Here is a 13,603-nt window from a genome sequence, read left to right on the forward strand (position 1 = left end):
CTTCCCGTCTGATGTTCAGACTGCTTGCAGATGTAAGAGAAGAAATCCGTACTGCCCTGCCCACTTCACTGTTGCTCCAAGCAGAGGAAACTGCAGTTCTGAAATACATCAAAAAACGTGAAGAACGTCTGCCTGAAGCCCGTACACGCCGCAGCGTACATGTTGGACCCCAAGTTTGCTGGCAAGAGCATCCTGTCTGGTGCAGAGATCCACAAGGCCTATGGTGCCATCACTACCTTGTCTTGCCACCTTGGCCTGGATGAGGGCAAGGTTCTTGGCAGTCTGGTGAAGTACACTTCCAAGCAAGGGCTTTGGGATGGAAATTAGACATGTTGGCACAACTGCCATATTGCATCAGCCACCTGGTGGAAAAGACTTTGTGGGTCTGAGGCTCTTTCCCCTGTTGCCTCCATCCTCCAAATCCCAACATCATCAGCCGCCTCAGAGCGCAACTGGTCCCTGTTTGGGAACACACACACCAAAGCATGCAACAGGCTGACCAATACAAGGGTTGAAAAACTGGTGGCCATCCGGGCAAATTTGAGGCTTTTTGAGCCTGACAACAAGCCATCCTCAACAAGGTTGGAAAGTGACAGTCAAGATGAAGCCTCAGAGTCTGATGCTCATGAGGTGGACATTGAGGTCATGGGAGAAGACATGGAAGCCTGAGAGGAAGACAACCAAAGCTTTAGTTTCTATACTTTACAGATGTATGTTGAAAACTTATTTGGGAGATGCGATGGATCATTCAATATTCCATTTTTTTGTTGTTCAGTGAAATTATTCCACGTGAAAAGTCAACTCATGTAATAATGAGTCGGGAAGCAGGTGAACGTTTAATAAAACTACAAAACCAGTAACGAGACAATTCCATGTGGCTACACACCGGTACACAAAAATAATACCAACTGGTGAGTGAACATAAGAGAGTGACATAAAGGGGAGGAAATGATGAAGGTAATGAAGTCCAGGTGTGAATCATAATGATTAACAGGTGGGCGTAATGATGAGTGCCAGGTGTGCATAATGATGAATGCCAGGACCGGTGGTTAGTATTCTGGCAACGTCGTACGCCGGAGGGGAGGAGCAGATGCAGAGTTCCTCTGTTCAGTGTCTGTGTTCTTTGCCCATCTTAATCTTTTATTTTTATTGGCCAGTCTGAGATTCTAAGCAATTCTGCTTAGAAGGCCAGCATCCCAGAGTCACCTACTGTTGACATTGAGACTGGTATTTTGCAGGTACTACTTAATGAAGCTGCCAGTTGAAGACTTGTGAGGCGTCTGTTTCTCAAACTAGACACTAAATGTACTTGTCCTCTTGTTCAGTTGTGCACCAGGGCCTCTCACTCTTTCTATTCTGGTTAGAAAAGGTTTGCGCTGTTCTGTGAAGGGAGTAGTACACAGCGTTGTACGAGATCTTCAGTTTCTTGGCAATTCCTCGCATGGAATAGCCTTAATTTCTCAGAACAAGTATAGACTGACGAGTTTCAGAAGAAAATGCTTTGTTTCTGGCCATTTTCAGCCTGTAATTGAACCCACAAATGCTGATGCTTCAGATACTCAACTAGTCTAAAAGCTAGTTTTATTGCTTCTTAATCAGAACAACAGTTTTCAGCTGTGCTAACAATTGCAAAAGGGTTTTCTAATGATCAATTACCCTTTTAAAATGATCAACTTGGATTAGCTAACACAACATGCCATTGGAACACAGGAGTGATGGTTGCTGATACACCTAGCCTCTGTACACCTAGATATTAGATATTCCATAAAAATAAACATTTCCAGCTATAATAGTCATTTACAACATTAACAATGTCTACACTGTATTTCTGATCAATTTCATGTTATTTTAATGGACAAAAAAATATATTTTCTTTCAAAAACAAGGACATTTCTAAGTGACCCCAAACTTTTGAACGGTAGTGCATTTCCGTTAATTCCCATAAAATCCCACAGAAAGTTTCCACCTCTGAATATTCCTCAAAATGTGCAACCCTAGTTGCTAATAATCATCTAGGTAGCTGTTTGTCCAGGCTACTGATATTGCCTGGGTTGTTCAGCATACAAAATTACTTGATGATCAATGACTGTCAAAAGTTACATGCGTAGTTCGACACTGAAGAAGAGAACGCATCAGTTGTCACAAAATATTAGGTATTTTCGGAGGGAAGAAAGAAAGTAATATGAGCAAAACAATTTAGTGAACAGGCGATTCGTAAGAGTTTCTGACCGATGCGTGATACATTTGGATAGGTTTGGGGTCCGCCAGACCTTGCACTCGCATTTGAACCGGGGACTGATGCGTATCGGTGAATCGTTACATCCCTACCTATAGTACTATTAAACATATATTTTTTTTTAAAGAGTCCATTTGTAGAAAAGAGAATGCATTTAAAAATGTCTTTTCTACAGCTGACAGCTGTTTCTTCACTTGGACATTGAGCCTAGAAAATGCCCAGACTGGTCCTTGAGGACTCATAAAAATATAAAAAAATGGCTGTTCTAGATGTTGTGTTAATTTAAGAGACAATACACAGCCCTTCATCTGACTAAGCTTGGTGAGTGTCAGTTCGCTTAGTGCTCCTCCATGCATTCCTCTGTTATTTTCCCATAAGTGGGAAAGCCAGGCTCGCTCTTGCTCTCCCTGGCCTGCCATGGACTCAACTTACCCCGGCCATGGCCCAGCCACAGCAACTGGGGCTGTTTGGACAACCTGGTACAGGAAGTTCCGGAGAAGAGTTCTTCCTGTGGACCTCCAGGATCAAGACGGGTCATGGAGCCCAAGTGAGATCCTGGCAGTATGTTGCAGTAAATGTACAGTACACTATTTGTAAAGGCATAGCTTGCAGTTAATGTATGACATTCAGATTCAGTCATTTGTTTCACAACTTCTGCTTCTTTAGTTGGTCTTAAGCCACTGGATTAAAGCACCCCCATTGGCATAGGCCTAATCACATGTTTTATTGTAGAGAGGACGAGCACAGTGGTAGTAAAAAAAACACATCAGCAAACAAAAATAACAGAGGTCAATTATATTGAAATGGAATTCAATTCAGGAAGTGCATTGATATTCAACTCGTGAACTGAATACCACATGGTTATCCTGGCATTGACAGTGAAATGTCATTGAACCCAACCCTGGTGAACAGGAAGCCTTATTAGGCACCACTCTGCTGCTGTTCAGTCTGAAAGGTTGTTATTGATGCCGAGCAGGTAATGTTGACACTTTGGGCTGCCTGTCTCCTACCATGACAGCTGTGGGGAATGCCATCCAGTGCCAGTCCCATTCCATTCAATTATCTTTCTGTTTCAGAGTAATACAAAGCACATGTGGGGCTTCTGAACATGATGGGCTCGTGTCTGTCCAATTGAGTCTTCCATTCAGGCATTCAGGAAAAGTAGACATTCTGCAGAGCGAAGCTGTGCTCCTGCCTGGTTACAAAAGCAACAAGTCTCAACATGTACTCCATTCCAAAGAAAGAACTGCAAAAAATTCAGCACAAACACAACACACCTTCGCCAATGATGATAGTAAATGTGGGAATAAAAAACTGTTGCATGCATTATGCAAAGAAGAGCAACTACCTATGCTGTGCCTGTGCTACAAACAGATGTCAGTGTTACAACCTACAGTAGCTGGTGGGGAAGTAGTGCAACATGAAAGTAGAATATGCATCAATTTGGGCCTAGGCCTATAGGTTAGTGCTTTTCCATCATGGAAATAAGTTGAGCAAGCTGCACACTACACAGACCAACCAACCATCTTTAGTGTAAATCCATTTGAATTCAATCACTTTATGACAGAATCCATTTTGATTTAAACAAAACTTTCCATACATGTTTGCCCATGGAAGAAGTGGTCAGAAAGTGTATTTTTTGACCTGAATGCCAAAACATTCAGGAGGTCAAGGTGTTCAAAGTTGACCAATTTTGCATACCCCGCCATACCATGAGACATCCATGTCTTTATCACTGGAAATGATAAACGGTTGAGTTTGATAACATTTAAAACCTTACGAACAGTGTTGTCAAACAAATGGTAATTCACATTCATGCCCCTAAACGTATTGACATTTTCATTACATGTGCTAAATTAAATGTCACATACAACAGCAAACACTACCCCTGAGCCTCTCTGTGGTAAACATGTCAATACATCTGTATAGCTCACATATACTTAGAGGCAATGCTAATGGGATATTTTAAAGGCTGAAGGGCCCACAGGCTTTCAGAGAAGTGAGTGATATTAGGCTGCAGTAGTGAAGCTTTTAACAGTCAATGGTTAGACCATCGTTTTTATTTATTTCCAACAAGTGCTAGCCAATCATTTCCAAGAGGAAGGTTGGCAGCCATTGATTAAGCGAGCCAGACCAGATGATACAATGGGCTCTTCAGTCCATGCCCGCCCACAGATCAGTAACAGAGAGGCAGGGATGGAGGCAGCCTTGACTGAATCATGACATCCCTGAATTTCCGATTGAGAAGGTTTAATGTAATTAGCTAGAGTACAGTCAGTGTAGTGTACAGCTGGCAGGAGTAGCACAGCGATGCATCATCTAGGGGCTTTTAGCAAACACTTGTCTCAGTCACGAGACGTAGGCACCCTGATGAGGCTTATAGGAGGTTGATTGACAGGGCTGCTGCGCACCTGTATGTTGCCAGCATTCTGATTGTCATCGGTTTATCTGGTCCTAGAATCAAAAATAACAAATGAAAGCCCTTTCCGTGGTTAACACGGTTTCTTAGCCAAAGACATGAGATGGAAGGCATATCATGGCATAAAACCTTTGAGAGTTTAAGAGGAAGGTCCATGTTATGACCATGTTACCTCCAATCTTCTTCCATGTTAAACTTTACTGTGTAGGGTTGGGCAGTTGGTCCTTGTGCATTTCGTGTAAAAGGTTAAGGTCAGGAGGTGCTTTACCAACCCAACAGCATACAGTCCTTTGCTAGCTTGCCAAGTAGCAAAGGACCATTAACATGGCAGGTTTAAAGCACCTTGGAGTATGTTACTGAGTAGACAATAAAGGGCACCACAAGTCCCAGGGCAATGAATGACTCCAAGCCCAGTGGAAATGGCACTGACAGTCTCATAGGGCTTGAGTTAGCCTAGGTCTAGGTCATTGTGTTTTCAGTTTCCCTTTCTCATGCAGCCTTTACCTGAAAGGACTGTAGAGGTGCCACCAACATTATTATTTCAGACATTGTCACCACTCAGTGGGCATTCAAGTGCACTCACTTCATCTATACCCATGTAATCCTATCAGCACAAAGAACCCTGAGCAAGATGGACTGTGGTTAAAATAAACCAATATTTTTCACGGCATGATCAAGTAAAAAACAGCATGCAACTGCCCAGGCCGCTGACAAACTGCATTCCACCAACTTGCTAGTAGAGACTAGCCCCGGGAGGGCATGGAACAACAATACCAGGGGAAGAATGTTCCATTTCACTGACAGTTTGTGTTTCATTGCCTTTATCGCGGTTTATGTGAATCAAATTAATCGTGGCATATGAGAATGAATGGGTCTGGCGTCAATATAATCAAAATACTATTATTATGTTTGGGCGTTTGTAGACAATTTTTCTCAATGATAACGGTCCAAAATGTATAGACAAACCAAAACAATTGACTAGTTAGCTACGATTAAATGGAGGACTAGAGTTTGCAATACGACATACTGGAAACATTATGATATGAATATCTTGCGTATGTAACAAGGTTTCTGTTGCATGTGGCATTTTATTTATGTATTTTACACTGACGATCATCTAACAAAGAGGCACTCCATTGCGCATGCAACGTTAATGTGTTATTATTAAACATGGCAAGGGTCCACTGCATGGATGCAAATTAGCAAATTAATATCTACTGCTGTGATTGCAACCGAAATACAATAAAATTATTGACCAGGGGGGTTGTTTACTGAATGTAGCTTTGCCGTTTACAACACACTTTAAAAGCACCGATCGTTCTAGGTCGGAACCATCTAGCTCTGCCTTCCATTCATCCACTGCTCTCCCCTACCTGAGGAGGCTGGAAAGCGGGTGCGAAGCATTGTGACCACTGCTATTGCTGCTTCCACCAGTCCCTGATGATCCACTTCCACTTCCAGTCGATTGTCGTTTCCCAGAGAGAAGCTTTTCCACCGCGGCAAGATTTCCTGTGCGCGCCGCCTCTAGGAGTTCCTGCTCCTTCCCCATCTCGGATCGAGAAGGGGGTCGGAGGATTTGGGAAAGAGGGGTTAGAAAGCGGGAGAAAAAATCCTTTGCGGTCCTCTACTAATCTCACAGACGTAATCGTTCTTTCAACGCCGAGGAAAACGATGGTTCCCTCCACAGCTGGATCAGTCTCTCCAGCGTTACAATTTCACAGAATTTCTAATCCCCCACTGTGGCTCCGGGGAAAACTTTAGTTAAGCACCACAGAGCCAAATGAAACTTCCTTCACCCTGTCTCAAGCGCGCGTCACTTCCTCAAAACTGCTCCCTATCTGACGACGTCGATCAATCAGTTTGTTCATAATCTTGCATTATTGTATTTAGTTGGTGATTATTGTATTCCATTATATTCTACTACCAATGTTCAAGAACATAATAATAATGTCCCTACAACTACAAAAGCACATAATTCATCCAGAACATTTTTCTATGTACAAAATATATAAGTGCTGAAGTGCACAGTACATGGTCATTACATTTACATTTTTGTCATTTAGCAGACGCTCTTATCCAGAGCGATTTACAGTTAGTGCATTCATCTTAAAATAGCTAGTTGGGACAACCACATGTGACAGGCATAATAAGTACACGGGTTAGGGTTTGGTCGGCGTAGGCCGTCAATGTAAATTCGAATTTGTTCTTAACTGACTTGCCTAGTTAAATAAAGGTTAAATAAATAAAACACCTCCTCAATAAAGTGGCTATCAATAAAGTCAGCGCTGGAAAGGGAGGGGTGGTTCAAGGTGAGGAGGGGGATTATTTAAGATAGTCTTTGAAGACGTGCGGTTTCAGGTGCATTCAGAAGATGAACAGGGACCTTCCCTCCCACAGGGGTGCAATAATAAAGGTAAAGAAATATGTTTTATTTTCACATACACTGGACAGGTGCAGTGAAATGTGCTGTTTTACATGGTCACCCATAGTAGGTCAGCACCCCTGGAGAAAAGTAGGGTTAAGTGCCTTCCTCAAGAGAACATCAACATATTTTTTTCACCTTGTCGGCTCAGGTATTCGAACCCGCGACCTTTCGGTTACATGTCCAACGCTAACTCTCTCTTTCTCCTGACTTTTTTTTTGTTGAGAGACGCTGAAGGAGCAATCATAAAACAAAAAATATCCGTATGGGTTCCAGAGAGTTAAATGTATTTTAAAGTTAATTATCGAGGCTATTGACATATTGATATAGTTGAAAACGTCGATTACCAAATGACATTTAGTTAGAGCACTGATCATCTAAAAAGGAGCCTAGTATTTTCTTTCCCATTTAAACAAACACTGTAACAAGTATGACTAGTTGAATGTATACAAAGCACTGGAACAAATATAACGGAATGTGTGCATCTTTTCTCAAATGACAGAGAAAGGACAGAATTATAATATATATATATATATAATTGTTGTCAACGCTCTCCCAATAAAGGGCAATAGAGGGTTTAAGCCGGAAGTTGATTTCAGCAGCAGCTTCCGGCCGGAGTGTTCTCCATGTTGTTTTTTGATGAGGCTTCAAAACATTTATCTTTCGCGCTTTAGGTAATATTTTGCTAAAGTAACGGTTTTATTTTCTTGATCAATAAACGTGGTACACAAAATTCCACGAGGATAGTAAGTCACGAGGACAGTAAGTGAGCGTAGCTGGCTGTGGAGTTGTTTGCTAGCAGTTAGCAAACTTGTTTATGTTTCTCGAGTCAAACATTTCCGTTTTGACTGTTGCATAATTATACATTAGATTGGTGTGGTAAGATTTCGAATGAGTTATGGCAGACCCAGCTAGGATAAAGACTGAATCCAACTCGGAGAAATCATTGGCTGCTAGAGGAAGCCCTAAAACCGAAGACACTGAAGAAGTGCCTGTGACTTCGGATGCAGACACCGAATCAAAAGATTCCTCCTCACAATCACTCAAACGCGAACACAAACAGGTAAGTGGGTTTTTAGAATATCTATAAAAAGTGTATTGAAACATTGGCCCTACATCCACATTCAAGATATAGTAAACAATTTCTTACTTTTCTACAATATCTACAATCCTTTGTTTACTTTGCATGACCTGCTGAAGGACTCTGTGGGTGGAGATGATGAGGATGAGGGAACCTCAGATCAACCTGCTTCCAAAAAACTAAAAGTGGAGCCTGAGAAGAAAAAGGAGAAGCGCCAAAAGGTTGACGAGGATGAGATACAGAAGATGCAGTAAGATTCTGATACTGTCATTTGTGTTTGTCTGGTACCTGCACTAAGACAATTATTTGTTGCAAGCATTCGTACTTTAACATTTTTCCCTCTGGTGTTGTCCAGGGTTTTGGTCTCATCCTTCTCTGAGGAGCAGCTTAACCGCTATGAGATGTATAGACGCTCTGCTTTCCCAAAAGCTGCCATCAAGAGGGTAAGACCTTTAGGCACATATGTAATATTTAATCAGAATAAGTTAAATTTTAATATTACATTTCACTGATGCTTGTATTTCAATGTATGCTTTTCTTTACCTGGTTGATACAGCTGATACAGTCCATTACAGGATCTTCAGTCTCTCAAAATGTGGTTATCGCCATGTCTGGTATTTCCAAGGTCTTCGCTGGAGAAATAGTGGAGGAAGGTCAGTGAGGGACATCACTGAGTTAATATTGACTAGTTGGCCAGATATGAGATCTGGATCGTTTGTCTTATATCTTAACCAACGAAGGCTTTGAAGCATTTTGACTACTCTGACATGCTTTTCTGTTTGGTCCTGCAGCTCTGGATGTGTGTGAGAAGTGGGGGGACACGCCTCCCCTGCAGCCCAAGCACATGAGGGAAGCTGTCAGGAGGCTGAAGAGCAGAGAGCAGATCCCCAACACCAAGCACAAGAACATCCTCTTCCACTGAGCCACTCATGCCCTGCTGATTATAGATAGATCCAAGCGGTGATGTATTCACCTTTCAGATGGTGGCATCTTACACACCACTTTCATGTTCATTCTGTATTCCAATGTCCATTGGTTTGGCCATGAAGGCAAGTGCAGTATACTGTTGTCAGGAACTCCAAAGTCAACCTTTGTGTTACATTTGAGGGCATTTCTTGGATATACTAATGGTCAATAATAAAATGACCACAGCATCAAGGTTTGCCAATGTTCTAAAATAAATTTTATTATTTGAGCTGTTGGTGAAGCATGGAAGTATCCAAAACTAGTCACTTCTAGTACTTCCTGGAAAAAAGTTGTTTCAGTTAAACCATTTTATTAGACCTCAGGTCAATAATTGTGGGCCATATTTCAATAAATAAAAGGACACATTTGTTAATGATTTATCTTCTCTTGTTAGATGAAGACCGGTAAAGTCTCGTAAGATGAGTTTGTGTGTGCATGTGTCTGACAATAAACCTGCTCACTGGCCAATAAATGTGTAATACAACCATACTGAGTAAATAGTCACTACACTGAATATAGACAGCACACAAATAATGACGAAGTTAGTTCAATAGTTTATCACTTTGAAACATTTCACATACTAATTTGGTTCACAGAACCAAGTTTAGTCTTATTCAATGATGTGATGACTTCTAAGCAAGTGTTACACAAATATTACATAATACTGTCAGAGGGCCTCCCACAACATTAGTATCAGGGATGATCCTCTGGTGTGATCCACAGGTGTCAAACTCATTCCACGGAGGGCCGAGTGTCTGCGGGTTTTTGCTCCTCCCTTGTACTTGATTGATGAAGTAACATCACTAATTAGTTAGGAACTCCCCACACCTGGTTGTCTAGGGCTTTATTGAAAGGAAAAAACAAAAACCTGCAGACACTAGGCCCTCCGTGGAATGAGTTTGACACCCCTGCTCTAAGTGATTCACATTAAGCAAGTGCATTTTCTAGTGAACATACCACACTTAAAAGTGCAAATAATCCACAAGGTATAGAGCAAAAGAACAATCAGTTCAGTTACAATGCATGCACTCACTCCTTCCACAACAATGATAATATTTTTGCAAAGTCATTCTGATGACTAAGACGGAAGAGAAAGCAGCCCATGTAGGGAGGGGCCGGGTGTCCCAGTCCCACCCCCATACCTCATGGTAACCCAAGTAAGATAAGGGATGCAGTAGAAGTGTAACTTGACAGGCAGTGAGGAGGGAGCTGGCTGGGGGCAGAGTGGGCACCCTGCTGCGGACAGAGAGATACTAACAGGGTTGTGCTAAGGAGGGGGTGAGGATTGATTTTTAGACACACTTAGTCACAGTCAATCACATAACTGCATCCTTCCAACTGGGGGTGTCATTTTCATTCCCCATCACACTGACAGCCAAGGCCATGCCAAAAAGCAAATATCAGCAAAAAATTGGGGCGCAGCATGTGTTTGAGGGTTGCTGATATTATTGAGAACGGAATCACTGCTTTGTTACACTGACTGACCTTGAGGGAATTTTCAAATACAAAACATGCAGGATGGGAAAAACTGAACCATTAGACCATTTTTTATTTGATAACTTTAGGCATTTGTACATTAAAAAAAACTGTTCCCTTTCAGGATATGGGCAAAACAGACTTCCTCCTATTGCTTCATGCGACTTCCCACAATTAGAAAGTAACACTGTCATTCATATTCATATTGGAAGGCAACCAGAAAATCAGTGGCATATTATTCTGACCACCAGAGGTCTCAAGCTACTACTCAGAAGAGAGTGGAGAATGATGCTAAAGCTCAACTGAGGGTTGTTTAGTTAACTTGTTAGCACTGTACCACATACACAAACAAGTCTCTTGATACATTTGAGTTTCTCACAACTCACACTTGTTTTGCGGAATGTGACTTGGATCTACGTAACGTTACTCCAATGTCTCTCCTCTCCCTCATCAGGACCAAATACGAATCTAAATACTAAAAAACATACAAATAATAAAACTTAAATACTTTTAAAGTCACCGCCACATCATACCCTAGAATTGCTACAAAAATATATAATTAAATCATAACCACATCTTTAAATAATACTAGAAATGATTCCAATTAGTACAAAGACTTCACGACTTTTACATAGCAATAGAAAGATACCCAATGGGTGGAATACATCAACAAATTGGCATTAGTGCACCTGTCAGTTTTACTGTAGATAAAAGGATTAGTATTATACATATATTGTGCATATATAGACAATTAAGATTCATTATCTCTATTCTTTGATCTGATGGCTGTGCCACTAGTGTTTGTTTGAAATGGCTAGTAGCTACACTGTCTTATGGAAAATCATTTAAAAAAAGACAATAGCTGCAAAAAGTTAAATTCATGTTACATGCCTGTAAAAGTTCATATCAAAAGAATAACACTATATTTCATCCATGCAGTGAGGTATTAGTGAATGCCTAGAATGTGTGTTTCTCCATGCAGATGAGTGAGTTAAGGAGATCAAGTAATACCGGTCTGAGGGCAGGGTACACCTCATGTAACAAACTAAATGAGTTAACGTACCACAACTATTGTGGAAACTTTCCTCAAAAGGGTTGCGTCAGCTGAACATTAAACGAAGAATACAAATATAGTTTTACAGTCACAAAATGTAATCGTTTTTTTTATGATGCAAAGATAACACTGGGGAATGACCTGGTGTCTGAACAGTGTGGAGACAGCTTGCCCTACCCTGTGATACACAACCAATCAATCAAAGGGATAGGTATGCAGGTTTGTCTGGTGCTCCCATTCACAGGAGCTCCATACAGATACAGTGCAGTACTGCTTGAAGTCAAAGTGCTTTTCTTTCCCTACTCTTCTATTTAATACACTATGGGCCTAAACAATGGTTACATTAACACATCTAAGATACCAGCTCCTAACTACACAGACCTACCAGCTCCTAACTATACAGACCTATATTTATGTACAACTATGGACAGGACCTACTTAACATTGACAAGCAGTTTTATCTTTGAAGCTTTGTGGATGTTTGTAAACTCACACACCAAGATTCCTAAAACACTAGTGATCTTCACACAGCATGCCTGACAGTGAATGATTTGTACAGGAAAACATATCATCAACAGACTTCAATTACAACTCTGACTGTTCTCTGCCATATAAGACACAGTGCATATAATTAAGCAATAAGGCACAATGGGTGTGGTATATGGCCAATATACCACGGCTAAGGGCTGTTCTTATGCACAACGCCTTGCACACAGCCCTTGGTATATTGGCCATATACCACAACCCCCCGATGTGCCTTATTGCTATTATAAACTGGTTATCAACGTAATTAGAGCAGTAAAAATACATGTTTTGTCATACCCGTGGTATGCGGTCTGATATACCACGGCCGTCAGCCAATCAGCATTCCGGGCTCTAACCACCCAGTTTATAAGACACATTTTGGCATGTGTTCTTCAAATCAAAGATAAATGGCCATTGAGTTGCAGCCCAACAATGAGTATTCTCTATGGTGGTTTAAATTAAAACTGCTTTTGGACAGCAGAAGGGAACACGTTTAGATTGTCAGATGAAAATAGTACCTGTTATGTACCTCAGAGTGTAAAGAGTGACTCCAGTGGGGCTTCTTGTTAATACAAGGGCCCCCTATGTGTTCTCTGGAAGTGACACACTGTTTGTACAATTCATTACAAGAGCTTGAGCTGTCGAACTACCAGAGTGGATTCCACCATTGGGTGCTCATCTTTGTTGTTTACAAATTGTCATATGCCTGGGTCCAGACATTTCATTCAGTTCCTTTACTCCCTTATTGACGCAGTGTCAGTATATCGCACTCTGCTGGTCGGGGGAGTAAAGAGGTCACAGGTCAAACATGGGGTCGTACTTCCTGACCTCCAGGAGGAGACGTTCTCGGTCAGTGAGGGCTTGAGAGAGGGCCAACTGAGCCTCCAATAGCTGGGACCCCAGGGACGGACTCTGAAGGGAAAATGTTGTCGGCTTTATTAGTTTTCACTTCTAGATAACGTTTCTCTGCTAGCGCAAGTAGCCAGATATCTATTCAGCTATAATTGGAATACCTGCTGCCCTGATTTGGCCCCTCATAGCCTTAACAAGATAACCAAAACAGGAGAACTACAACTGTCTCGTTGGCAACAGATTTTTCAACTATTACAACAGGAATACAGGATCTGTATAAGTAGATGGAATTGTGGACTTACCTTCATCTAATCATCCATCATTTAACTTACAGCATTCCAGCTAAGCCCTATGAGTATGTATTTCTAAATCAACGGTTTCACACACATTTAAGGTAAAAAAAACATAACTACTGTAAGTACAATGCAACTATTGTAGGGACTGTGCTATCATAAATAAACACCATCTATGCTACGCTTTCATTTTACACGGTGGTGAGAACTAGCCTAATCCTTACTCACCCTAACACAATCATGTTTTTGTTAACAGCTTGTGCTGTCTGTTTATCTTGA

At 41.4% G+C, this 13,603-nt stretch overlaps 3 protein-coding genes across 9 annotated transcripts in view; 1 reads left to right on the top strand and 2 right to left on the bottom strand.

Moving 5' to 3' along the window:
• Positions 1-6,471, bottom strand: part of LOC129829985 (ankyrin repeat and SAM domain-containing protein 1A-like) — a 112,688-nt gene extending 106,217 nt beyond the window's left edge. For all 7 annotated transcript variants that reach the window (XM_055892081.1, XM_055892078.1, XM_055892075.1 and 4 more), the window contains exon 1: positions 6,029-6,471. In XM_055892081.1, coding sequence (XP_055748056.1) covers positions 6,029-6,204 — 176 coding nt within the window. In that variant the 5' untranslated portion in view covers positions 6,205-6,471. The remainder of the gene's footprint in view (positions 1-6,028) is intronic.
• Positions 6,472-7,664: 1,193 nt separating this feature from the next.
• Positions 7,665-9,611, top strand: taf11 (TAF11 RNA polymerase II, TATA box binding protein (TBP)-associated factor). Its single transcript, XM_055892088.1, has 5 exons — positions 7,665-8,140; positions 8,278-8,408; positions 8,514-8,601; positions 8,715-8,811; positions 8,950-9,611. Exons 1-5 carry the CDS (start codon positions 7,976-7,978, stop codon positions 9,078-9,080), a joined length of 612 nt encoding a protein of 203 aa, XP_055748063.1. The 5' UTR covers positions 7,665-7,975; the 3' UTR covers positions 9,081-9,611.
• A 47-nt stretch (positions 9,612-9,658) lies between these two features.
• Positions 9,659-13,603, bottom strand: part of LOC129829984 (bridge-like lipid transfer protein family member 3A) — an 80,628-nt gene continuing 76,683 nt past the window's right edge. The window contains exon 21 of the mRNA XM_055892073.1: positions 9,659-13,091. Coding sequence (XP_055748048.1) covers positions 12,975-13,091 — 117 coding nt within the window. The 3' untranslated portion in view covers positions 9,659-12,974. The remainder of the gene's footprint in view (positions 13,092-13,603) is intronic.

The sequence above is a fragment of the Salvelinus fontinalis genome, chromosome 31, assembly GCF_029448725.1.
Source record: "Salvelinus fontinalis isolate EN_2023a chromosome 31, ASM2944872v1, whole genome shotgun sequence".
In the NCBI taxonomy this organism is placed as follows: Eukaryota; Metazoa; Chordata; class Actinopteri; order Salmoniformes; family Salmonidae; genus Salvelinus; species Salvelinus fontinalis.